The sequence below is a fragment of the Colossoma macropomum genome, unplaced genomic scaffold, assembly GCF_904425465.1.
Source record: "Colossoma macropomum unplaced genomic scaffold, Colossoma_macropomum, whole genome shotgun sequence".
Lineage (NCBI taxonomy): Eukaryota > Metazoa > Chordata > Actinopteri > Characiformes > Serrasalmidae > Colossoma > Colossoma macropomum.
In genome coordinates this window covers 10,928,529-10,956,202 of record NW_023494799.1, presented here as the reverse complement: position 1 = coordinate 10,956,202, position 27,674 = coordinate 10,928,529, and the positions used below count along the sequence as shown (strand labels likewise).

The following is a 27,674-nucleotide window of genomic DNA, read 5'->3' as shown; positions in this document are numbered from 1 at the left end:
TTGTGACTCCTGGTTTCTGTCACCAGCATTGTAAAGAAATCTGACTCTGTAAGTTTCTCCAAAGTGCAGCATTTCACATCAAACTACTCTGATTTACTTTGTTTACGTCTCTACAATTGAATTATACTTGAAAAATTGGTGGGATTCCATTCCAGTGTGGAGGCATTTTGGCGTTTCCCCTGCTCTAACACTTCAATTCAGAAAGGACTTGTTAATTAGCCAATTAGCTGGATCAGATATGTACACTCATAAGCACATTTCGGCTGTATTCTTCAGTTTTACTGCTGGCATAGTCTGCAGAACATGTGCCTGGGCTCTAATTTTTAAACCTAGGCCAGAACTTTCATTAGGCTATCGCTATGTAAAATCCACATCTATTATGCACATATATTCTTAGGTTTAATGTATTATCCTACCCATGCCAACTCCTGGCTGGACTTCTCTATGCCTGCTGGTATGTAATCTCTGTGTGTTCGGTCGCCGCCAGAAGCACGAGCGCCAGGCGCAGCAGCACTTCCAGCAGCAGCAGCAGAGGAAGAGGGAGGAGGAGGAGCGCCAGCGGCAGGCCGAGTACCAGGCGCGACGAGAGCGGGACGATGGGCGCCCCGATGCCTCCGGGGGTGACCATCACCACGACAAGAGCCAGGGGGGCAAGTCCAGGCCAGGTGGAGGAGGAGGGGGAGGCTCAGGGGGCGATAAACCGAAAAGGCCCAGCTCGCTGCTGGCCAACAACAACGTCATGAAGCTCAAGCAGATCATTCCGCTGCAGAGCAAGTTCTCTTCTGGCACAGCCCGTTCCCCCCAGTCGCCCACGGGAAGCGAGCCCAAGCTACCAGGCTTCCTCAGCTTCAAGTTCCTCAAATCTCCGGAAAATAAGAAAGAGGCAGCAGCTGCAGCAGCAGCAGCAGCCGCAGCTGCAGCTTCAGCCTCAGCTAGTGTTAGCGTTAGCATGGCTGCACCAGGCCAGGAGAAGTCTCAGTCCCCCAGCAAGTCCTTCAACCCTGGGAAACTCTTTAACTTTGGGAAATCAGAGGGGGGGGCTTGTGTGAATGGGGCTCAGCCCTCAAAACCAGGGGAAGGGGGACAGCCTTCAGAGAAGCAGCCCACGAAGTCTGATCTAAACGGTGTGCCGGACGAAATCCCATCCCCGGGGGGAGAGGAAGGAGAGAATGGACACTCGTTAGACTCTGAGTCCTCAGGGCCTAAAATCTAACCCTAAATAAAGCACCCATTGACGGGGGGAAAAATGACTAACAAAGGGTTAAAGGGAAGCTCTTGATACAGAAGGTCGTCCCAGTGCTCTCCGGCGCAATGTAAGACTCAGCCTGGAAGCTGTCAAGTAATACTGCAGATGTGGAAAACGGGATGGTGTTTATTTTTCGTTTGCTGAGGAAAATAGGCTTCTCAAATATGACTCCCCTCACACATACACACGCACATATACACACACAATGCCTTTTGTCTACAACACATACAGGAATGCATGAGCTGCGTTTCTAATCCATTTTAAAAGGATGTTCCAAAAACAAAAAGTGCAATGTTAAGTTACCCTACTCTGACAATTGTAAGCATTTTAGTGGCCTCCATAGTATTTAAAAAAAAATTTTAACACCAGTTTTATATCACATGGTGAGACCTTCAAGAAAAAAAAACACCACAAGTTGATAATCTTGATCTGCATCAGTTTGAACTGTGAGTGTTTTTGGTCCTGAACTTTTGTACTTCCTTAAAGCAGCTGGTTTAGTTTAGCAATAGCAGTGTTTCACGAATAACAAGGTACTGCAAAACCTGTGAGCTTTATCTATCAGTTAAAGGAATCCCTGCAAGACTAAAACATAGGTCTCAAATCAAAAGAAATGCAATATCTTTGTGTTTAAGGATAGCTTTGTGAGGAACAGTCTGGAGCTGGTGTGAAAGCATGTGTGTAAACCAAGGACAAGTGGAACAGAGTGCGAAGATATAGTGTATGTATGGGTAAAGAAAGCACAGTGGCTAAGCATTATTCCACCCAGTTATTCCAAAAGTGCAAATATGGAGGATGTCTTGTCTGTATTCACATCTTGAACAGGCTTTTTTTCCCTTTGTTATTGTAGCCCAAAGGCACACAAAGGGCTGGAGATTAAGACTATAGTTATGCTAAAATCCAGAAGTCCTGTTTTTGGGTATGATACTGTGCATCTTCATATGTCATGACCTAGAGTATGGCATTTAACCTCAACATTCACTGTTCTTCAGTCCTTACATCATGAATTTAGGATAATACTTTAATTTGCAACTCGGAAGCCTGGTGGAACATCGTAAAGAACATGTATCGTCTTTGCAAAGGGACTCTGCGGGGCGCTGTAGCATTTCCTTTTCCATGTACTGGTCATACTAGTTGCAGTCTCTGAGAACATTTTGCACTAAACCTTACTGCCGGTGAGAGGGAAAGACTCTGCTAAGAAAAGGAGAACACCAGCCTGCCTCATAACATATGCAAACGCTCGATTATGGTTTTCATAGCAATGCACTACTGAAGCATTATATTGACCCATCAAGTTTCTGTACATCTGGGTGCTTTGTCTAACTTTTTTTTTCTAATTTATTTGCCTAATTTATTCATAAACCTTAAGGTTTATTTAGATGTTTCATATTCCATTACTTGCCAAAGCTAAATGAATATACACTGGCAGTGCCGAAACTTTTCTTTGTAAAGCCATAACTGTTGGGAATGTTTCAGCAGAAGTTCAGTTGATTTGCGCTAACTCATCCTCACAGCTCTGGTGATGAGGAGAAAGAAGGTCCAGGTTTTTCCCCCATAGCTTTGTTTCTTATAGCAGCGTTCAAGTGCTGGAGAAAAGACGGGCTCAGTTCCATTAATTCAACGTCAACTAAATGAATTAACTTTAAAATCGACTTAAAAGACGGAACCAAAATGGAACCGGCCTCAAACTGGACAGCCAGTGTGAACACGTTGTTGAGTTAACCCTCTTATCAGCATACCCAAAATACAAGATGATGGACAAATGAGGTGAGAGGAATGTTAAGCCAGTTATTATTTTTTGTTGTTGTTCATACGACCAAGAGCGGGTTTTACTACAGCAATCGTGTTTAACGGCAATGAAGCATTTGTGGTTTGATTACGTGCTTCATTGAGGAGTGAGTGGTGCCAGTGATGAAATCAAAAAGAACATGACACTTTTACTTAGTATTGTCGAAACGTGTGATAGGCAACATGAACTATGCACTTCTTTGCTCATTTCATTGACTGAATCGTCTCAAATAACTCTTTGCAATAATACTTTGGCCTGAACAATGATTCTGACCTGGGATCTGAGGCTTCACGTCCTAAATGTTGAATAACGTCAAAAAGCAAATATGAATCGAGCAGCGGTGACTGGTCACCTGCCATGTTCATTTTCTGTTTCAGTGTTATTACAGTCCACCTGTCCTATTATTCCAAGTGGCTCTGAATCAGTGTGCTTCCCGTGGGTCCTAAATAGAAAATCTAAATTTAGAATGACTCCCTCGATCCTTGAATGATTTCCTCCCCCACAGCAATTCACAGTCTGGGGGTGGGGGGGGGGTTGTTTTGGCTTTCTCTAATATTATGTCAGTGCATTAGTGCAATTAAAAAAAAAGAAAGAAGTAGAAAAAACAAGGCTTATCATTTATTATTCTGAATGAATACTGAACAATTACAAATTCCATTTAACCGCATATCAAAGAACGAACTGCTCCCTCTTAAATATGTTACATATCTAGTCATAATTAACAAAGGCAAATTGTTGAAATGCTTCTTCTGGCAGTATTTAATGCCTTAATGCACTCCTCTACTAAAGAAGGAAAAAAATGCTTATCATAGAATGATTTGATTTAGATAAATTGCGAAACAGCCTTGACTTTCCATATTTATCAATGTATTGTGACTCAGTAAGATAATTAAGTTTTATCTGGCACTGATTTCTCAAAACTATATATTATGTAGTAAATGTTTTGCATTTAATTCTGAGTTACACCTTGCTGAAAACAGAGAATGCTCTTGGGTTTTAAGGCCACACAAGAGTATTTTTTGACCAAGGTAGAGGTAGCTGTGGTTTAAAATAGATTTTCATTTCATTTTCATTATTTATTTATGATCATATTCCCTTGACAGCGGAAGTCTCTTACTGCATTGTCCTGAAAGAATTTGCTTCATGGGCTGTGAGATGAGACGTTCGCAGATGTAGCCTATAAAGAGGCCTGACAGTCCATATCTCATCCGAGCTGACGTGTAAGCTGCAGTTGTCTTGAGGTGTCGGGTTTTTACTGTCTGTCTCGTCAGTGCTCTCTCCTCAACGCAGAGATACTGAATTGTATGTGTTAGTTTGAATGAAAAGCTGCTGTAAGGTTTCTGTCATGTTTCTGTCATTCTTCTGCAGCCGCTCATGTCCACACCACCACACTGTTTGTTAAGATCAGACGTCTTACTTTTGCTAGTCTGAACGGTTACCTTGTACGTGGTTTAGGAACCTTGGTTTACGTTCAACCCAACTGTGAAATATTAATGGGCTACTGATTTAAACTTTTGAGAAAACGCCACTCTGAAGCGGATACGTGGAGGTACAGACGGGGAACGAGAGGCTAGTAGAACTCAAGTGTGTAGAATTCCTTCTCTGAAGGCAACCTCACAAACTAACATGCTCTTCCAATATACCACTGTAAAGTTTCTTTCTTTTTCAAAGAAAATGATCATAGGAAAATGGGGTTATTTATTTCTTTTGATTTATTTTGTCATATTTTTGTAAGACCTGAAATGGAATAATAAACAGTTTTAAATTTACAGTTTTGCTGTGTAGTTCTGTATTGTTTAATGCTGTTTTTAAATCAGTGACAAGCAGATGTTCATTAGAAATCAGGACCTCTCCTTTCTGTTTTTGTACTGGTTTAATATCATATTCTAACACATGTATGGCCTGCTCCTGCTCTAATGCTCTAATCTGCCTGCTTTTATCATTCTCTGTTGGGTAAACTATGAAAAATTCTTTGAATATGAAAAATTATGAGAACAAAATGCTGTAGTTTATCTTTGAGGCAGTCAGGACGAACCTTCTGAGCAATTTCACATTGATGGAGAGGCTGGTTTGATGAATTTGCAACTCACCCAAGCAAATAAACTGATACAGATAATGTAGAATAAGAAAATAATTTGAATCAGAAATATTATTTAAGCTGTTCATTGAAATTCATTATTGATAACAACCAATAACTGGATTGCCTTATTATATTGCTTGTTTCTTGGGGAAGTTATTTTTGTGTGAACAGTGTAACAAAACTATGCCTGAATGTAATTAAGCTTCACTATGGAAGTCAGGCAGAAGTATGTCAAGTTTTGAGTTAGTATTTCTAAATAATTACTTATTTTCTAGGATTTTTAACTCAGTATATCAAAATATTTTTTAAATAGTTATCTCGATTTTCTCAATATTTTTTTTTACTATGTCGGAAAAAAATATTAAATTTCACGAAAGCAATTATTTCAGTACAATAAATAATTATTACAAGAATCTAAGTCGTGATTTTGACAGTGCTTTTTTAAACATCAACATTTTGAGAAGATAAGTCATTATTTTAACATGGTAAGTCATATTTTGAGAAAATGTAATTTCAACACAGTACATAATTAACTACGACATGCTAAGTCTTTAATTCGACATAATAAGTCTGTATTTTTGAAAAAATAAATCATACCGAGATTCTAACCCAATATTTTGAGAAAATCAAGTCAAATTTTGGCATACTCCAGTCTAAATCAAAGGTGAAAAAACTTACCTGGCGAGAATGGGCATATATAGGAATAGGCTTCCATAAGCTTCACTTTATAGGAACGAAATACTGAACGTGGAATGTGAATATGGAAATATCTGGCAACCGGACACAGCGCTTTAACTGAACTGGTGGCGTATTGAGCGCAGTGCGTCTGCTTCACTCTGCGGGATCGCTGTGGCTGCACTCGTCTTCCACAAAGCTTGAGCTTCAGGCTTCACACCCTGAGTGTAACTTACTCGGAGCGGGACAGACAGCCGATAAAACAGATCAGACGCGGTCAGATACCCGAACACGAGCTGGCTGGACGGTTTTCATTTGTCTAAACGTTTTTATTTTTTTCCGTCCGTTGTGTTGATCCGCCGAAGTCAGCAGTGTGAAGTGTCTCCAGTTGAGGGGCGCCCAGGGCCCTGTGCTGTGCTGTGCTGTGCTGTGCTAGCGTTAGCGTAGCGAAGAGCAAACCGTCTTGAAGGCAATATTCTTGGATTCACTTTGAAAAAGGCCACACGATGGATAAAGTAAGTTCCTTTCCTGCTTGTTACCTTTTTGCCGTCAGAGACCGCGTTAATTAACAGCTGTAGCTATGTAAATGCGCTAGGCAGCTAACCTGGCTAGCTAGCGAACCTTATTTTGGCTCGCGTTAGCCAGTTAGCTAACTTTAGTTGTCAACTTTCTAGCATGTGTTAGCTGGACTGGACACCCCGGTTTGGCTGTTTTGTCTCACACCAAGTTGTCCGTATTGAAAATAAGTAGCTGATAATTTGAAAAATGCGTTAGATTTGGGCCAGACGTGAACGTTGTTTACGTTGGCATTGTACGTTATCTTAGTTAGCTCGTTAGCCACTAGCTTTCTGTCAGATTCACCCACCCGGGCTTCTGCTAGCTGATAATGTTGAACCCAAAAGCTACACACGCTGTCCTGCTCGCTACTGTCGAGCAGTTAACGATAACTAAAACGCTCAAGAATAAAACCGTCACTATTCACAACGGCCAAGTTAGCTAACCAGTGTTTTACGTCATTGTTAAACGAGATGAAACATAACATTTAACGTTATCACTGTATCATCAGCGATGCACTCAGCTGGCCAGCTCGATGCCTGTATTGGGAACGCCCAAGATTGGCAATGACTTACACTATAGCTGGCGCCCTGGCCGTCTCGCTTTATTACTAACCTTAACGCACACAGAAGCCTGCTAACCAGTCTGATTGGGTTTAAAGACACGTCGAAGTGTTTGGATTGTATAGCTTAGACATGTGAAAGAGTGCATCATTATGCATCTCATTTTTATGGCATTTTTCATATGATGTGTATGACTCATATGAGATCGTTGTGAGCTGACTTCTGTATTCACTCTCCTGATGTGAATCTGTGTCCCTTTTGAGATATTTTTGTCGTCATAGAATTTAATTACAGAGCCTAATTTGCCTTCACACCTGGATAATAAAGCCATTTTGCATGTCCTGTACTGCTAACGTTGATAGAGATGCTGTGTGTTTCATAGAACAGAGAACAGGTGAAAGCTATTAAAGTGAAATACACTTTAATGTAACCCATTTCTAAATAAATTGTTTGCAGGCGGATTTCCTGAAAGGTCTCCCTGTATACAACAAGACCAATTTCAGTAGATTCCATGCAGACTCCGTGTGCAAAGCATCGGTAATCTTTTTACTTAATTGTTTCAACATGTGAATGTTTTGATATTTTAAAGATAGGTAGTTATTTTGTGGATTACAGTCAGTTGAGAAGTTCTTGACATCTGTTACAGAATAGAAGACCATCGGTATATCTGCCTACGCGGGAATACCCCTCGGAGCAGAGTAAGTGTTCGTTCAAATTTTCATCATGGACTTCGAGGACAAACATCATGTGTCTCATTATTTATTTAGGCTTTTTACAGTAAAATAAAATTTTGTGCTTTGACAATTGCATTGTGAATTTTAGGCTGTGGATAGATTTCAGTCTGTATGTTTTTTTCTCTTCACAGTTATTGTTACAGAGAAAACAAATATTCTTTTGCGCTACCTTCATCAACAGTGGGACAAAAAGGTGTGTATTCTAAATATTGTTCTAAAAAGTAGGGTGCAGTTGAAGTTGAGATGTGTATGTGTTTTATTTATGTGCTTTGTCCATTATCATTTGAAAATACAATAGGGAAAAAATAATATCTGTACCTGATGGAAGAGCAGTGATTCCTGATTAAGCATTTACAAAAGCACTTAAGCACATAATCAGTGTGCTGATATCATTACTTGTTCATATGTAGTATTAACAGCCATCTAGAGTGATGTGGTCACGAGTGATCAGAGAGATGTATAGCTGTTTACACCTAGCTTTTCAATGGATCTTAAATGTGTCTCCAGTGACCACTTATGATCAGACTTCATGACTGGATTATTATGTTAGCCTCTCTTGATAATAGTGACATTTACATTTATTGATTTGGCAGATGTTTTTTTTTGTATCCAGAGCATCCCCTCTTCTGCATGTATTTAAATACTTTATTTAAACATATGTGAAATTCAGCATGCGATTGGTAACCAGTATCATTCAGTATCAAATGTACTTTTTCAAATATGGGCAATTTACATATTTTGTATATTATGCTATTGTTATAAATGTAATCCACTGAAAATTCTCCACTAAATTAAGTCAAAATAAGTAGCTTCATTTATCCAAGGATGTTGTATTGCAGTTCTATAGCATGCAAATATCTAGTCTCACACACGTCCAGCACCCCTTGAAGGCAGAGTTCATGGCTGGTGACAGCAATGGTGCGCTTGTCTGATGAACAGCAAGCCCGTGGACGTAAAATTGGCATAGCTGAGAAGTTCCCCAAATCCACAGTCCAGCACAATGAGTGTTTAACAAGTTGTCCTCAGATGTGTATTCTTGTTATGAGATCACACTTGGCCCCATGAGGCTAGCGGAGGCATGCTGATAATGAGCCATAATAATGACAATAACAAGTTGCCTTGCGTTGTATTTGTGTGTAGAATGCAGCCAAGAAGCGGGAGCAGGAGCAGGGTGAAGGAGGAAGTCCTGCACCTCCACGCAAAATCGCCCGGACCGACAGTCAGGAAATGAACGAAGACTCCTAAATGGGATCATTACCAAACAGCACAAGGACAGGCACAAAAATTAGAGCCCTTTCAGAAGTTCATAATACCTGGTCTACACCTCATGTAGACACCTGCACATGAGACTGGGATGTACTTTAAAAAAAAAAAATGAAAAAAGGAGAGAATAAGACCTTTTTTTATGGTGTGCTTTTTTTTTTTTTTTTTTTAAATTAAGCGCCTCCTGTCAAACTGTCCCCGTTGTGCATCCTTACAGCCTAGTGTTAAACACTTGGGGGCGCGGTTAGCTTCCACTGCCAGATTCTGTGGACCTGATGCACTGTAAATTGCTCAGGTAGGATAGGGAGACTTTAGGGCGAGCTCAAAGACACATCGATCTTCAACATGGAGGTGTTTGGCAGTGTGTGGAAAGCTTAGAGTGCATCACAGCGTTGGTCGCAGGTGTGCGTGCAAATCACGATCATCTAACACTGATTAGAGGGCTGCTTTGATCTTTGATGGTCTAGTTTAAGAACTATTCCCACTAGCTCAGCTATGGACGTTTTTTGTTGTTTTTTTTTGCTGTTCTTATAAAGAGAGTGCCTAATAGGCGCCTTAGTTCTTACATGTGAAGCAATTTTGTTTTGGAGAAACATAGATGTAGGAGTATTGGTGGAAGTCATGGGAGATCTTCCTAGAGTGTGCCTACTTGTGCATGGACACACTGTTAAGATTCTGATCTCTTGCTTCGATCATGTCTTGGAGATGTCACGATGGTGCTGATTTGGATTTGTGAAACAACAGTTTGACAGCTTTTCTTTGTTCTGTTATCAGGGATGTATCTGGAGGTGATGCAGAATGGCCGAGTATAGAATGCTAAGCCGATTCGCTTCTCAGTTTTTGAGGCAGTTGCGTTTCCACTCTGGTGTTCCATTCAGGTTTGACCAGCTTGGATCCTGTGCCTTTTAGTAGTTCTCCCCAGCTTGGATAATGATAGTGCTAGTTTTATAGATCTGTGAAGTCAGCGTCCTGCTCCGAGTCTGAGATACTGTTCTTGAAGCATTTAGAGCTATGCAGGGTTTTTTTCCCCCATTTGATGTGCTTGACTCAATATGAATGAATGGTCAGGTCAGATGTCAGTAATAACTAACAGAGCAGATCAGTTGAAAAAGCTTTATGCATGTGGCTTTCTTTTGTGTCTCACCTGGTATGATGTGACCACAGTGTACCTGAACTATGTCGTGTTCACTGTGTTCAGACCACTGCGCTTGGAAGTGTTACATGAGGAAATGCTAAGTAAGGAAATGTGTGTCCATAGTTTCTCTTTAAGTGCTCCTTTAACCCCCTTAACTGGTTTCATTAAGTGTTTGTTCTGTTATTAAAAAGTTTAAAATGCAGATGAAGCCATTAGTGTTGGCTAAAGCACGTATGTTCTGTGGCAGCTCTGCGGAGGGTTTGGCAATAGAAGGCGCCTAAACTGACACTGTTGACTACAGGCTGGACTGTGAGGAAAGGGTGCTCTGGCTGTGTATATAACTCCAATGCTCAGTCCTTATGTAAAACCTACTACTATACCCAACTCTAACCTTAACATTATTGCACAGATTTACCTGTACATGTATCTCTAACCATCCCAGCTGTGTGATATGATGCACAGTATGCGGTTCACAATATGCTTTGCAGCAAAATCAGTTTAAGGTCTTCACCTGACCAAGCACCACGGGAGGTTTTGGGTTCAGTTCTTAAGTGTTTTGGACGTGATGATGAGCATAAGATGCCCCTCTTTCCTTATAGAAACACTTTTAAAGTTCAGAACACACTTTACACATTTTGTAAACACCCAGCTGCTATATTTCGTTGTTTCTAGTGTCATGTTGCCTGCCTCTGATTGCTCAGACCAACACGCTCAAGAGTACATAGCTATAATCCTGCCTTATTAAATATGTGGAGTGCATTCAGAAAAAAACAAAACACCAAGAAGTTGCAGCAAATTGTCCCTTGTCTCTTTCATATTTGTGTACGGGTGAACCTCCCTTAATTTGTATTTTCTCCTGGAAGCCTTCCCGATTTCTTTATACATTAGATCGACATTGTTATTTGAGGAATTAAAAAATAATAAGACCCAGGAAAGTGTCCCTGTATCTCATTCCTCACAATTACCTCCCACTCTGTCACAGTAAGAGCTGAGCAGAGGTATTTCGAGTAGCCTACACATTTTAGTGTTCCCCCTGCTCTCAAAAGACCTAATGCAGCTAATTTACAAGCCCTTCCTGAGGCAAACTGTTCGATTAAGGAAAATACTGCAGCATGCAGGGCAGTGGTTCTCCAGGACCAGGACTGAGAACCATCCTCAAGTAAAAGTCTTGTTCCTTAACTGAAATAATGAGTACAAGTAGATAACAGTAGCTACAGTGCTCAGAAGTAGTCTTGGGGTGCTCTCTGTATACAGTTTGTCTTGTTGGTTTATCACTTACCACAGTAAAGTGACCATTTATTCATAATAACATTAAAGTTTTAATAACCCGTGATAATGAGCAGGTTTCCTAACTTAAAACGATCCCAGTAAATAATAGAAAACTTAAGTAAGGCAAGTACTCAAACTTTATTGCCTTTTTTATGTAAGTTAGTGTTTAGTATTTGTTTTTAGCTTAGCATCAGGGGCATAGCTGAGATATGGCCAGTGCTACCTTCTTTTGAAGCATTGCCACAATTCTGGCCACCCCAGGTAAATGGAGTAAAGACAGCCAGCTATCATCAATAAAACAATTACCACAGCAAAGTTCTACTTCTTTGTCTGAATGTTTTTATGATGGAAATCTGCCATCAGGGCCAGTCAGTTATGATCTGGTGCTGCACTCAGTAATCAGTGTATCTCATAGTGAGTGAACGCTGCACAAAACTGAAATGTTACCCTTTGTCATTTTGCTACTACACTTATAATTTGCCCTGTACATTTGAACAGTGCTGCTCTTTGAGCTACATTATATGAAGTAGGCTATATGATGGTAAGATGAGGTAACTATCAAAAAAATTTAATTACCATCAGTGGGCCTCATTCATCAACTGCTCTCAATAAGAAAATTCTGAAACCCACTTACAGTTTTCACAAAAATTCTGACATTCACCAATGATTTCTTGTGATTTCTTCTTACATACACATAACACGGTTCTTCATGGGTTCCTTAGTAAAGAAATAGGTTCTATATAGAACCATACACACTCAAAGAACCCTTCGCATGATAAAGGGTTCTTTGCATCATGAAATGGTACTAAAGAATTTGCTGTAGATGGTTCTATATATTAGTTCTACCTGTCCAGGGTGTGCCCAATGACTGCTGGGATAGGCTCCGGCAGCCCCCGCGAGCCAGAAGGATAAGTGGTTTAGAGTGTGTGTGTGTGTGTGTGTGTGTGAGAGAGAGAGAGAGAGAGAGTGAGAGGAAAAGGTTCTATATAGCACCAAAAAATTTCTTCTGTTGTTACAGTGTCAAGCTTCTAACAATAGAAAAACCCTTTTCAAAAAGGTTCTATATAGAACCGGCTGCAGGAAATTCTCCATCAGTCTGAAGAACTCTTTTATGATGCAAAGAACCCTTTAATCATGCAAAGGATTCTTTGAGTGTTTATGGTTCTATATAGAACCATTTCAGAAAAAACAGGAAGATGGTGAATAAATCTATTGAGTAATAGATAATAAGCTACTATTGCTTATCATGTAAGCTAAATACTTGCTTACTGCTGAATACTTTTATAAAGACATAAGCTAGATTTAAACATTATAGATCTAATTATATCTTATTATAATTACAGTATACTATTATTAATAGTCAATAATATTGTTATAAATATTATTTTCTCATAATGTTACTATACCCCCTTTTTCCTTAGCAGTTTGCCACCCCAATAAAATGTAAGGGTCTAACCCAGCCACCCCATTGAAAAGGTTCTGGCTATGCCCCTGGTTAGTATCGTGTTGCTTATCCCTTCTTTCAGGCTGGAGTGCCTGAGATTGCACCCCCGATTCACACACAGACATGTTGGACCTTTAGTTTTCAATGTAAACTGTTTGAACTTTTTTCACGCTTGATTTTGGAGTTGTCAATTCATCTGCAATCTTTCTCGCAGACATTTTGTTACCAGCAATTTTTTTGATAGATTAATTCAACTCGATGTTTAAGCTTTCTAAAGCAACATCTTTCTGAATCTAAAATATGTATCATTCCTTAGTCAGAAAGACAAAAACATGCCAAAATATGGTGTGCGTCTTGTGCTGTAGGTCACCCTGTAAAGCCTGGAATATTAATATAAAAGTCAGAGGTGTTAGGTCGCGGGACTTTTTTGCACCACGTCATACATCTGTACAAGTTAATGCCATGTGCACAGACTCGAAAAGAAAATCTGGCTCTGTTTAGGTCATCAAAATCAACACTATACTGACAAAGATATGATGACAATAACAGACTATAATTATAAAAACAGACAAGTTTTGACCAAGTCCTTATTGAATGCTCTTTCTATGCGCTCACAATCAGTTTCATTCGCTTGGAGAAGGAGTCTGAAGCACAATCAACATTACAAAATGTTCTTCTGCCTGTTGCATGCAATTACACATTTCCACCAAAGAGGTCTCCAAATCCCCAAAACTTACATAGTGTAGCTAGAGATTCTGAAGTGTTGCATAGTGGCTTTACAAGAGTAGCACTGATCTGAACATGGCGTGTGTTTTTGTTTTTTTTATAAAGTAAAATGGAAGGTTAGGCGCAAAGCATTGATTGGTAAGTTATAGCTGAAATAATGTCCTTTTGAATACAGTAAAAAATCATTTCCATAATACATAATAACTATGTTTAATAAATTATGATACAGATGTCCCGCATCTAGTTTCAAGCACTGTAAGCAAAAGTAAAATTATCTGCAAAAAAAATTGAGTGGTGATGAAGTAATGAAGCTTCTTAGTACATCCAACATTTGTCAGCGCAAGAACTGAAGATTATCAGGTTTTGGGATCCTCCTGTGGGGTGTGAGCAACAGCAAAACAGTCCATGTTGTGAACCAACAAATCAGCATTAAATTAAACCCAAAAACCGAATAAGGAACTACACGTGAGGGACTGAAGTGTAAGTAAAAACGTAGTTTAGTTGAATTGCCTTACAAAAATAACTGAATACAAGTATTTGTATTCATTATCAGTATTAACTTGGCTAAATGTAACTGGTTAGTGACTTGGCCATGCAGATATTCCCCCGTTTCTCTCTGTCCACATCACCAACAACATGAGCACAAACGAGCCCTGATTGGTGAACAGTCTCGTTAATGTGCCAAACCGGCGTCTGATTGGACCCTTAGTATCTCACTATAGCAACAGCTTGGTAACGGCAACGTTCCTCGGCGTTTTATTGGTCTCGCGAAGGCGTGTCTGAGTTCCTATTGGCTCATTAGCGCGTCGTTCAGGCAGCACGAGGCAGGCTCTCAGGTGGCCCGGCTGCTGGAGGAGAGCAGCGGAGGAGGTTCAGGCGAGGCTGCTGTAGCCGCAGATGTCCAGCAGGTGTAATCCCTCACTAATCTGTACTTCTGTCTGTCACTACACCTTAAAGAAATATGCAGGGTTGTGAGTAAAGACGAATAACGATTAATCGTGGTTCGAAAGTGTCCCGGAGAGAGTAAATGGACCTGTAAAGTGAGCTGAAATCTGGCGCAGATCAACAGATTCCAGTTAGATTAGATTATTGGATTGGCTACAACAGATTATCGCTCGTCTTTTTCCACAACACCAACTGGGAGAAGAGCGAGTAATACGACGTTTCTATGCATTGAGTCTGTTATTTATCAGGTAAGAGACTTGCATAGCACACTGAATACCAGGAAAATATCGAGCCAGTTTAGTGAAATTGGGAAAAGTTGTGTAAGTACTGTTACAGGAATCTCTACAGCATTCATATTACTGCACAATGTTATAGATTACTATAACAGTATTAACAAGGATATTATAAGAGGTGAACATTTTATAAATGAATATAAAGTTGTTATACAACATTATAATTCAGGTTATAGTACAACAACAGTTATTTTTGTAGGGATAGGTATGACCACTGTGTGTTGAATATGAAATATTTTAACTATATTGTTTATGTCAGGCTTGGAAAATAGTTTCATTAGATTTGAATTGTGAAATATTGGACAACAACATATATTTTTCTATAGCAATATAAGAATAGAATGAAACAACGCTGACTTAGGCCTACCTATGTTGAGGGATCTTTGCCAGCAGCCCTAAAACAACAACTGCTAGTAGACTGAAATAGAAACTTCAGAGCTTGTATCATCAGTGGCCAACCTAAAAAGGCTGAAATTAGGGTATTTTTAATATAGCCTGTCTTTGCATCCATATTAGGTGTAAGGATACATCTTAAATGTCATAACATGTAATTTGACTGATTATTTTCAAGTACACCTGTAATCAGACCTGCACACCAACAAGCAGAAAATGAACGCTTCTTCCGTGTTGAGCTCTTATTTACTCAGTTCAGTTGTAACGCTGGGAGCATGCTCTGAATGTCTGCCATGTCATAAATCCTTTCCTTTTATATTTATAATCAGCAGGCTTTGCTCCAATGACTCACAATGCATATAACATATCAAAGGTAAATATATTTTCAGATGAACTATATTTATACTCCTGAATAAGTTCTTAGAGTCTTCAAAATAGTAATAGTACTCAAGGTAATAGCACTGCACTTGTACTTAAGTGCAGATTTTCAGTACTCATTCCACTGATGCTCAAGGAAGGTAATCTTCACTTATGAGCCAAAATAACCCAGAGAGCTTTTCGGCATATCCTGATTCATTATCATGAGGACCAAGAGATTCCATGTTATGGACGACTTTAAGTCAGGCGTGGTAAAACAGTGCATATCTGTTCATACCCAGTGTTGTAATGTATGGTCAGACTCCAGTGAAAGGATTGACCATCTGGGGGTCCTCAAAGATTAGACTGGGAACATGTTAACATATTTCTGCCATGTTTTTCTTGCTTGGGCACATGTCTCTTGTTTGTAAACAAACATCTTCAGTATTTAGAAGACATTATTAGCCTACAGTGTATACAAAGGAAAAGGGCAGATGTTGATTTGAAGTGTGAGATTTGGATTGATCGAAGTCGCTTTTGTACATCTGAACTGTTATTTTACATTGCTTTGTTTATTTAATTGGAGAATTTATTGGATTTTTTAGGCTGCGACTTTTAAAAGTGGCCTAATTTTTAGTTTTATGTGAAAAAAGGTGCCAACTTTGATATTATTAGGATATCATGCTAAATGCATGAACTTTTCAAGCATTGCTCTTTGCATTAAAATTGTGTTATGTTATACAAACATGCATAGGTGCACATCAGTCATGTTATTATTGAAATCTGGAGGATAACTTTTTGGCCCTCTGTATCTCCAAACTGATCTATATAAGCTCTTTCCAATTTTAGTATTTATTTACAGTAAGCTGTAAATTGACAAACTTATGTTATGTGTATACCAAACTAAAATCCCTGAACATCACATGCATCTTACCATCCATAGCTGTAAGTAATTACATTCAATTGAAGATTTATTTACATTGCACCTTTTACAGTGAGCATTATCACAAAGCAGCTTTAGAGAAGATCCAGGTCCAGGCCCCAAATGAATAAGCCAAGGGTGACAGTGGCAAAGAAAAACTCCCTAAGACCAAGAGGAAGAAGAAAGAGAGGAACCAAGCCTCAAAGAGGGAACCCATCGTCCTCTGGTCGACACCGGGTAGAAAAGCAATAGCACAGCATGAGCAATAAGAATAAAAAATAAAGATTTGACAAAGAATATATAATAGTGAATATGAACCAAAGATAACAAATGAGCCTGTCATTTGTTAGATAATTATAATTGTTAGATAATTAACTAATAAATTAGATTAATCACTAAATAGCTGATGACTACTGTTAGAAGCTTATCAGAGTGAAAAATGAGAAACAGATTCATGAAAACCAGTGACTATCAGTGAACATGAGATTTAGGTCCATTGGAAACAATGAGAAGCCTGTCAGATGATGAGAAGTTAGTTTGAAAGACGTACCTGTGAATCAAAAATCATAATGTATTTTACTTCTGTACTAAAACACATCATCAGGGAGGGTCTCTGAGGTAGCTGAGTCGATGATAGGTGAGGGTGATGGTAGAGGGAGGTGAAACATGATATTATTAGTTGATACTACTTTTCTTTGCCCACTGGTGCGTAGTGACATCATCAAAACTCAGGAGGTGTTTAAGAGGCGGCAAAAGTCATAAAATTTTGCTTTTAAAATTATATGAATTGTGCTTAGCAGGGTTATGTACTAATACGGTAAAAAAGGTCAGTTCTGATTAGAAGTTCATGTTAAGGCACTATTTTCCTGCTTTTTTACTCCTCTATATTTCTATAACTACACTCTCAGAAAAAAGGTTCTAAGTTGTCACTGGGGTGGTGCCCTCAAGGGTACATTTTGGCCCATTCCCATTTCACCTCTTGCCCCTACTACTTAGCCCTTACCACTCCGTTTTGCGTGCTCACGCCTAGAGGAAGGGTGTCCTGATTTTTGTTGAGATAGAGGGGCGGGTTTTTCAGATGCTCACTGCAAACAGAGTGTTAAGATAAGAAAACAAAGAAACCCACAGAAGTGGGTATATATAGAATAACCACTGTACTTTCTTAGTTTAATGTCATTTCAATGTATTATGGTCCTTTTCTTCATAAAAAGAATAAAAAATCTCTGGTAGTATGCTGTTGTCTCAGTAGTTAGCTATCTAAATTTCCCATTCCACCTTAAACTTTCTCATTCCACCATTTAAGGTGGAATGAGAAAGTTTAAACAAGAAGCTAATGAATAGTGGACTTCAGCTTCATAACACTGAAGAATTAGGGGTTTGAAGGCCCCCCTTTGAAGGCCTGATATGATTCCCTAAAATTAAATAAAGCCCAGCAGTGAGGTTGCTAAACTTTACCCTCCTCTGCTATCAGTGCAGACCGGCAGGGCTGCCTACAGAGCACCACTATGAGGTAATGTTCTTGTTTATTTGAGGGTCCCATTTCATAGGGGAAGATTTGAAACACAAAGCTATTAACTATTAAATATTGTTTTATTTAGACTGACTCCACACACCCCGTCTTGCCCCCAGGCTTTTTAATTTTGTTTTAAAACATTTGGTTATGAAAAGTTATAATAAATCTGCACCTTCCCAGTGGGCATAACTTATTTAAGGTACACAATTGGACCTTAAAACCACTGTTGTACCTTTGAGGATACATTTACATTGTTTGTAGTTTGATGAATGCAAAATCTACCTGCACAGTACCTTTATTTCTGACCGTGTACTGAAGACACAAGTCTAAAATTTGCCACCTGTCAACAAAAATAACATCACCAATTGAAGAAATTCTCTTCAACACAGGTAATCGCTATGTTGACCAGCTTTATGGATGGAATTCTCTGCTGTTTAACGGGTAAATCTGCCAACGTTGTGGTTCCGATTGAAACATCTGAGCCTGCAGACGGTTTTGAGTTTGTGGAGGTGAAGCCCGGCAGGGTGCTGCGGGTCCGGCACATCATCCCTGACCGGCCAGTGGTGGAGGAGCCAGGCAGTGGAGAAGGAGGCAGCGTGAGCTGCAAGAGGAAAATCACAGTGTACCGTAATGGTCAGTTACTGATAGAGAATGTGAGTGAGGCGACACATCCGGAGCTTGTGCGCTGTCAGAATGGAGACAGCACTGTGGAGGTGGAGGATCTGGACAGCCATCACCCAGCCTCGAGACAAGCTGGAGACTCTAATGCAGTAACACCCCAAGAGCAGCCTCAGCAGCCTCAGCGCAGGCGGCGCAAACCCAAACGCTCTGTCATGATTGACTGCGAGCGCAAAATCACCTGCTGCAAAGAAACACACCCGGACGTGGCCTTGTTCTTCATACACGGAGTAGGCGGGTCTCTGGACATCTGGGGGAGCCAGCTGGACTACTTCTCCCAGCTTGGCTATGAAGTTATTGCCCCAGACCTCGCCGGACATGGTGCGAGCTCTGCCCCTCAGATTACCGCTGCCTACACGTTTTATGCCCTGGCAGAGGATATTCGAATAGTATTCAAGAGATACGCAAAGCGGCGGAATATTCTTATTGGACATTCTTACGGGTAAGGACTCATTTCTGACTGTCCAGCCTTGTCCATTGATAAAAAATAAGGAAAAGTGCTGGATTTTCTGCAGAACCTTCTGAACATACTTTCCCTGTAGTACAAAAATAATAATACAAAAGTTTAGAATCACTTAGGCTACAGGCTGTTATTGAAATTCTGTATATGATATTAAAATGTGCAACATATATTCAAAAGTTAAACTAGACATCTTTTTATGTTTTATTCAATATAATACATATAATATTTTGTCAAATTATCTGCTTTCAGATTTGATCACTTTTAAAATGTGAGGAATCCCAGACATTAATTGTATTATACCTTTGAAATCTTTATGCTCTATAGATTCTACAGATTCATTGATCATTTAGACACATCTGAAATATATATAAATACTGCAGCCACTCACTGTCCACTCTATTAGACACACATACCTTGTTGGTCCACCTTGTAGATGTAGAGTTATCTGTTGCTGCACAGTTTGCGTTGGTCATCCTCTAGTCCTTCATCAGTGGTCACAAGACGCTGCCAACAGGACGCTGATTATGTTTGGTTGCTGGACTATTCGCAGTCCAGCAGTGACACTGAGGTGTTTAAAAACTCCAGCAGCACTGCTGTGTCTGATCCACTCAGACCAGCGCAACACACACTAACACACCCCCACCACGTCAGTGTCACTGCAGTGCTGAGAATGATCCACCACCCAAATAGTACCTGGTCTGTGAGGGTCCTGAAGGATAGGGTGAAAAGTATGCAGATGGACTACAGTCTGTAATTGTAGAAATACAAAGTGCTTCTATATGGTAAGTGGAGCTGATAAAATGGACAGTGACTGTAGGAACAAGGATGTGTTCCTAATAAAGTGCTCGGTGAGTGTATATATACTGCTTCCTAGCTTCCTTCTACACTTTTGAACAGAGATGCCAAACTGTAAATTAAACTGTAAAGAAAAATTGTGTAAAACTGGGATATGTACTGGTGAAAAATTACTTGTACATTTTCTGTAAAGTTAACAGACAGCTCCGTCACAGAAAATCTGGTTAAATTATGAGTTGGGCAGTTCCTTCAGTTCATGTACAGAACATTCTGTAAATTTACAGTTTTATCTGTAAAAATGTTTCTTTCTAATCAAAACAGAAAAAACCTTCACTATCCTCCAGTAGATCCCAACTAATCTATCAGTTAATGAGCTGTAAAGTTAGCGCCATCAACAAAAATACAGTTGGGCTTTACGAGATTGCCCTCTGGGAGTATATATGCACACAATAGTATACATGCTACAACTTGTTTTTCCATTTTTCCAGGGTGTCATTTTGCACCTTCCTGGCCCACGAGTATCCAGAGCAAGTTCACAAAGTGGTGATGATTAACGGTGGTGGCCCTACAGCTCTGGAACCCAGCCTTTGTTCAATCTTCAACCTGCCCACATGTGTGCTGCATTGTTTGTCACCGTGCCTCTCTTGGAGCTTCCTCATGTAGGAATACTGTACAATTATTTCTCTAAAGTAACTGTTCTCCGTACTGATTTCATCAATCAGACATCAGAGTCGCTTTAAGAGTTTTAAACCTCTTATGGACTTAATGTAAACTGTACTTGTTTCTCACAGGGCTGGATTTGCCCATCAGGGGACAAAGGAAAAGAAACTTCTTAAAGAGAAAAATGCCTTCAATGTGTCCTCTTTTGTGCTGCGGTCTATGATGAGTGGTCAGTACTGGCCGGAGGGTGACGAGGTCTATCATGCTGAAATCACTGTGCCCACTCTCCTGGTGCACGGCATGTATGACAAGTTTGTGCCAATACAAGAGGACCAGCGCATGGCGGAGGTAAACGTTTTAACCCTGCCTGACAGTGTTTACAGAGGTTGATATAATCCAGTATTTGAGTATTCTTTCTGTAAGCCAATATCATAGCTGTCAAAAACAAAATTCAAAATTTCACTTAGTCCATTTGTGATGAAATACGTACCCCAATGCGAAGGGCAGCCAGCAATTCCAAAAGGTCCAAAACAAATGTAAAAAAGTAAAAATAAAAAAAATAAAAAATGCTAATAACAGCAATGATATTTCAGTTAGTATACATTTGAAGAAATGTGTATGCTTTATATTTGCAATTTAATAGTGTGAAAACTGGTGGATTGAGATCGCTGTTGGAAAATTTCAAAGATGTGTCCATAATGGTTACGTTGCTCTCTCCACAGATTCTACTTCTGGGCTTTCTGAAGGTCATTGATGAGGGAAGCCACATGGTAATGATGGAATGCCCTGAGACAGTTAACACTCTGTTACATGAGTTTTTCCTGTGGCAGCCGGCCACTACCTCAAAACCCAAACAAGACTCTGCACTTCCACCAATCGCTAACAAAACCTCCAACTCTAAAGAGACAGCAAGGCCGACAACTGCACCCAAGATTATGGCCTCAAAGCCTGAACAAGACCTGACAAGGCCAACAACGGCTCCAAAGTCTGGCCAAGAGGAGGCAGAAACAAGAAAGTAACACAAACGAAAGGGCAGTCTGGCTGCCGTATAAGAGTTTATGCTTTTTTAATTGTGAAAAAGTACACTGCCTGAGCTTCTGCAGGCTCTACGGATGAGCAATGACCCAGTATGATGAGCATGATGATGCAAAAGTATCTCTTGTAAAATGAAGCACATAATGTAGACATAAATATCCAACAAGGGAAAAAAGTGGCATGACTCAAATATGTTCACATGGCACACGGTCCATGGCAGTTTCAAAACCTTTTAATGCACTCTTTGAATCAATTATGCGACGTCTATGTAGCCATACATTTTTGCATAACTGGTATTATTATTCTGTTATTCTCCCAGTTGAAAACATTTTCATTCAACAGTTATGACTTTAGAAACCATGAAACTGCCTGTCTGAGAATAGTGGCAAAGGACAAACATACAGTAACTGCTTACAGTTTAAGTAACACTATAAAGGCCTGGCTACACTGATGTGATGTCAGTTCACAAGTGTGAACTACCTTCTGTTGTTTTTGTCTAGCAAGCAGCATTGCATATTTAGATATGAGGGACCTGTGCTGTTTTGTAAAAATCAGTGCCATATTGGCATGTTCCAGGAAAAACAGCTACGCAAGTGTTGAGTTTCAGGGAAGTATTTATTTTCCTGATGTAGTTACTTGAATGCATCAAAGTGAGTGTTATACATGTAAATAAAAGGAAATTGTTTGTCTCTAGTTATATATTTTTTCAAATAGTGTTAAACCTATAGAGACTATAGTCGTAACGGAGAAATGTTTTAGTTTTTCCACAGTAACTACAAATATTGACATGACCTAAAGCCTCATTTGGGATGTATATTTTTGTTTTTGTACTTTGAAAATAAATGTATTTGGTACAGGAAACAAGTTAATTTTGCATTATTTCTATTAATTATGAATCATTCACACTGTGAAAAAACAGGTTCTGTACAACATGCAGCACATTTACTGTGTAGCTTAAATGAGTTTTACATTCATTTTTCCAAGCACTTATTTGTACTTTTCATAATTTGTTCATGGAAAATAAAAAAGGCTGGGCTCAAGAAACAATGTATGGAGTCAAGGCAACTCAAAGTATTTACCTGCAAAACAAGACTCCAATTATGTTCCCCACCAAAAGGGTGCTTAAGATGTACCCTGGGGTGGGTGCAGAGTGGGAGGTTACAGCACCTGTGAATTTAGTACCTTCGTTGACAGAAAAGGGGAGAACACTAGGCGGCAGAGCAGCTTTGCAGAAAGCAAACGGTGCCAGCGGGTTTGAATCTTCTTCAGCATAGCCAGACTTTTTAAGCAAAAACAAATATAACGCTTTAAAGAGAAACCAAACCCTGCTCCTGAAGATCTACTCCCCAGTTTACTTCCAGCCCACCTGAACCTCTTAAAAGAAGAGGCCTGTTTTAGAGCCTAAACCTACCATGCTTTTGCGAGTATGCACTGCTATTTTTTGGATTAAAAAAAAGATACAAATTCCATAAATGTTGGAAGTCACTTTTATTTACATCAATCACTTTCTACTTCAGAGGAATGAAGCGAGAGGAGTGGGTGGCTCCAATACCAGGGCGACCGTGCTTAACAGGCTTGTATGTGATGGAGAACTCTCCAAGGTAGTGGCCAATCATCTCAGGCTGCAGAAAAACACAAGGGGAAAATGTTAGTCAGACACTATTTCCACTGTCTCTACTGTTCTCATCCTGTTATCTTAATCTGACAGCATTCATCTACTCTGCACAGGACAGTACACCAAAGTGACATTACCGAAATTAAACCAAAGGTCATTCGTGTACAGTACATTGAGTTGTTCATGAAACTGAGCAAATAAATAAATAAATAAATAAATAAATAAAACACAGGGCACAATTTAACCTGAGGATCCCAGGTTGGGCATGAAGTGCCAAGGCATAAAACAAACCAATTATGCCCACTCAACTTTCCTTGGGCACAACTCTGAAAGCAGCTGCCCCATAAATAAACTGGACATATGTAGTCAACGCTAAAAACAAATGCAAAACAGCAATTCTGTGAAGATGTTTTCCCCAGACCACCACTGCCAAACCCACCAATATCAGCAGTCTTCATGTGTCTGAAACAAGCAGGTATTTAGGTAACTTCAGGACTACCTGATAGAAATATCTAACCTCTTCTCATGTTGGACAGCCTTGACCTTTGGCTTAAGTCAGGTGGTTCCCAATTCCTAGCACAATTGTGTTTTCTCTACTCTATAACTGCATAACCTAAATAAAATGTTTGTTAAAGAGTCAAATCAGGTGTACTAGAGGAGACAAAGCACATGAATGTCCATAGTGTGGGGTTGCCAGTACTGAGATTGGAAATCCCTGGCTTCAATTATCTGGCTACAGGTCCAGCACTCCTCAGTGGTCTCAATCCACAATTATACACGTGTAGAAATGTAAGGTTTTCCATTGCATTACCTTAATTTCAACCTGGTTGAAGGTCTTGCCATTGTACACGCCGACCATGGAGCCCACCATCTCTGGCAGGATGACCATGTCTCTCAGATGGGTCTTCACCACCTCAGGCTTCTCCATTGGTGGGGCCTCCTTCTTGGCCTTGCGCAGGCGCTTCAGGAGAGACTGCTGCTTCCTTCTGAGCCCACGGTTCAACCTCCTCCTCTGGCGAGCGCAGTACAGCTGCATGAGCTGCTCACTGAAGAACAGACATTATTTTAAGCTCCTAATATCACATGCATAATATTAAGGACAGCAAGAAACCACATCAGAAATGTAGGAATGCAAGTTTAAAAGAATCAGGTCTGCAACACCAACAGGTATAGTTATCTAATCCTCTACAAGGAACATAACAGGACATCTTTCTGTAAAACCAAGTCGTAACTGACAATACTAGCAAATTAAATGCAGTTTGAAGTCCAATCACAGGAGAACTGTATTTAAAGGGGTCAGCTTTGGTGTACTGAACAGGTCCTGATGTAGGCGAACAAGTCCAGACCTGACGTTTCACATTAATATGAAGCAGTCCAGTTACTCACTAGGACATGTCCAGGAGCTGGTCCAGGTCCACACCTCTGTAGGTGAACTTCCTGAAGGTACGCTTCTTCTTCTGCTCGACGTCCGCCTGCAAGTTAGTTGAGACAGAGTTTAAGGGGCATTCCACTGATTTTGAAAAATTTCTGAATAACTCAGTCCTTGAAAAAAACATCATACAACGTGGTTTAACGTACTTTGTTGTCACAAAACGTTAAATGATTTCTTTACAGTGGTGGTGATGATGGGAAGCAGGGATCACAAAAGCAACACAAATACCACCATTTATTTACTATTCAAAATCACCAGTGAACCTACTCACGTCTTCTGAGCTTTTATATGAAACGTTGATAATGGTTAAACTACTGATAAATCTCAACTTTCTTTTGCCCTTACAACCCCCTGCATGCACACCTACAATATGAATAGACCAAAATAAACGTATTAAAATATGTATTAAGCTAATACTTTATCACAAAACTCATAAAACTGTCAGACAACAGGCAGCATTTATCAAGCCATTTAATGCAATAACTTTCTGTGAGGGAGCTTTTGAGAGGTGGATGACTGGTTCCTATCACCACCACCGTAAACAATTTTGACTCGCCTAGTTTCTCTAGAATGGAGCATTTGAACACCAAACCACTCTGAATGACTGTTTACATCAGCACCATTTATGCTTAATTTTTTTAAAGCGGTGGCGTTCCCCTTTAAGACCAACCTTTATTACTCGAGGACTAGAAACTTACTTATTTTCAAATCTGTCTGGCGTTAAAAGTTTGTTTTAATAATGGAACAACGTGGTTTGCTCAAGTTTACATGCGTCCATAATTATTTTGGAAAGACCTCGACTAAAATACTTCTTAGCTGACCGAACATCAGCTCTGTAGCTTCAGGTCAAAGCTTAAGAACGACATTTGGGACACTAAACATGACTTGCTCGATGGGAACAGACTTAGGGTAAGGGGAAAACTAATCTGATGTGTTGGTAAAGCCGTCTTTCCAGGTTGAAGCCTCCAAACGAGTCATGCGACGCTCCGACTGTTAAGGCGCTCCAGAGAAGCCCAACAGCGGCCAGTCTGCTCACTGAAAACAACACTTATTTAACACAGACCTCCCCAAAACGCCACGGTCTGTGGTATAAAGTGAAGTACAGCCTCTGTAACGCCACCAACAGTAAATACTACACATTTTAAAGGCCGCACAGCAGCGGGTTTAACGCCAACCCGCGACTGACGACACTTAGCAACAGCTACAGCCTTAATCCGAGAAAACCAGCCCGCGCCTGCCAAAAATACCGACATAAACAGGTCGAGTAACTCTAATATACACCAAACGCACAATAACTGTAATACATTTGCTCGTATTTGCTGAGGATTCGCTCAGATTCCAGTAAAACGCTAATAAAACAGCACCCACCATCTTGAGAGATTCGCCGGAAAAGGAAGCTTCTGCGCCTCGACCGTGTTGAAAAAGCCGCTCTGTGTCCGCTCACAGTCAGAGTCTCCCCCTGCCGGACGGATGATGAACTACCGCACAGGCGCTCTGGGTAGACGTGCGCACCAGGGGGCGATAGAGAGCTGGCTGTTTGATTACGACTTCATGTTAATTTATTTTAGTCAACTACTCACTTATATATTAATAACGTGTGGATTATAACTAAAAAGTTGTTTTATTTTGTCCAGTATTACTTGAATTTCTACAAGAAACACAATAACGATGAGTCTGCCTACAGGAGGGAGATCCAAGATCTGTCTGTCTGTTGTCACAACAGTAATGCGGCCGGATTGTCACCGAAACCAAGGGAGCACATTGAGGCTCACTTGTTGAAACTGTCAGCAGTTTCACATTCCTAGGTGAGCAGATGTCAGACTCATTCTCTTGGTCCCTGAACACCAGCAGTATCCTCAGAAAGGCACAAACGTTCCTGATGAGACCTAAAGATGAACACGTCTGTTATTTTCAACATTTTCCACTGCACCATAGAAAATGTCCTGACTGGTTCCATCACGGTGTTGCTTGGCAGCCTGACTCATCTCAGGATCTCAGACTGCAAGACTGTTAGAACTGCTTCCAAAATCATAGGCACTAACCTCCTACAACTTCAGCACATGAATGCATCTTGATGCTGGGAGAGGGCTCAGTCTATCATCTCAGATGCCTCCTTCAAGCTTATGCCCTGTTCTTGTCTTCTCGCTTTTGAAGCACCACCTGCCTCAGAAACAGCTCCTTCCCCCAGGCCATCAGAGCTGACTCTGTCCAGAAGTAGAATCTGTGGAGAGAGCAACGTAACCACTATGGACACATCTTTGAAATTTTCCAACAGCGATCTCAATCCACCAGTTTTCACACTTTTAAATTGCAAATATAAAGCATACATATTTCTTCAAATGTATACTAACTGAAATATCATTGCTGTTATTAGCATTTTTTAGCTTTTTAATTTTTACTTTTTTACATTTGTTTTGGACCTTTTGGAATTGCTAGCTGCCCTTTGCATGGTGTACATATTTCATCACAAATGGACTAAGTGAAATTTTGTTTTTGACAGCTATGATATTGGCTTACACAAAAAATACTCAAATACTGGATTATATCAACCTCTGTAAACACTGTCAGTCGCTTTAAAACTCTTAAAGCGACTCTGATGTCTGATTGATGAAATCAGTACGGAGAACAGTTACTTTAGAGAAATAATTGTACAGTATTCCTACATGAGGAAGCTCCAAGAGAGGCACGGTGACAAACAATGCAGCACACATGTGGGCAGGTTGAAGATTGAACAAAGGCTGGGTTCCAGAGCTGTAGGGCCACCACCGTTAATCATCACCACTTTGTGAACTTGCTCTGGATACTCGTGGGCCAGGAAGGTGCAAAATGACACCCTGGAAAAATGGAAACAGAAATTGCTGCATGTGTACTACTGTGTGTGTGTGTGTGTGTGTGTGTGTGTGTGTGTATACGCCCAGAGGGCAACCTTGTAGAGTTTTGTTAAGTTTGTAAAGTACGAATCCTGGTGATGCCAAAGATCACTAATTACTGGCATATTATCAACAGTATTTTCGTTGATCGCACTAACTTTCTTTAAACAATGTTTATGCAATTCTTCTTTACATCTTAGTTTACAGTTTGGAATCTCTGTTCAAAA

The 27,674-nt window shown here is 40.1% G+C and overlaps 4 protein-coding genes across 5 annotated transcripts in view; 3 read left to right on the top strand and 1 right to left on the bottom strand.

Annotated features, from left to right (window-relative positions):
- Positions 1 to 3,067, top strand: part of ano8b (anoctamin 8b) — a 34,591-nt gene extending 31,524 nt beyond the window's left edge. For both annotated transcript variants that reach the window (XM_036586840.1, XM_036586841.1), the window contains exon 17: positions 488 to 3,067. In XM_036586840.1, coding sequence (XP_036442733.1) covers positions 488 to 1,213 — 726 coding nt within the window. In that variant the 3' untranslated portion in view covers positions 1,214 to 3,067. The remainder of the gene's footprint in view (positions 1 to 487) is intronic.
- Positions 3,068 to 5,909: 2,842 nt separating this feature from the next.
- dda1 (DET1 and DDB1 associated 1) lies at positions 5,910 to 9,182 on the top strand. The gene is made up of 5 exons (XM_036586744.1): positions 5,910 to 6,302; positions 7,362 to 7,442; positions 7,552 to 7,603; positions 7,771 to 7,832; positions 8,780 to 9,182. Exons 1-5 carry the CDS (start codon positions 6,294 to 6,296, stop codon positions 8,882 to 8,884), a joined length of 309 nt encoding a protein of 102 aa, XP_036442637.1. The 5' UTR covers positions 5,910 to 6,293; the 3' UTR covers positions 8,885 to 9,182.
- Positions 9,183 to 14,461: 5,279 nt separating this feature from the next.
- Positions 14,462 to 21,704, top strand: abhd8b (abhydrolase domain containing 8b). Its single transcript, XM_036586573.1, has 5 exons — positions 14,462 to 14,669; positions 18,289 to 19,019; positions 20,324 to 20,494; positions 20,627 to 20,843; positions 21,218 to 21,704. The coding sequence occupies exons 2-5, from the start codon at positions 18,298 to 18,300 to the stop codon at positions 21,512 to 21,514; spliced, it is 1,407 nt and encodes a 468-aa protein (XP_036442466.1). The 5' UTR covers positions 14,462 to 14,669; positions 18,289 to 18,297; the 3' UTR covers positions 21,515 to 21,704.
- Positions 21,705 to 22,999: 1,295 nt separating this feature from the next.
- Positions 23,000 to 26,004, bottom strand: rps15 (ribosomal protein S15). Its single transcript, XM_036586574.1, has 4 exons — positions 25,946 to 26,004; positions 24,532 to 24,617; positions 23,957 to 24,191; positions 23,000 to 23,152 (listed from the first exon to the last, which is right to left on the bottom strand). The coding sequence occupies exons 1-4, from the start codon at positions 25,946 to 25,948 to the stop codon at positions 23,039 to 23,041; spliced, it is 438 nt and encodes a 145-aa protein (XP_036442467.1). The 5' UTR covers positions 25,949 to 26,004; the 3' UTR covers positions 23,000 to 23,038.
- Between the last annotated feature and the right edge of the window lie 1,670 nt (positions 26,005 to 27,674).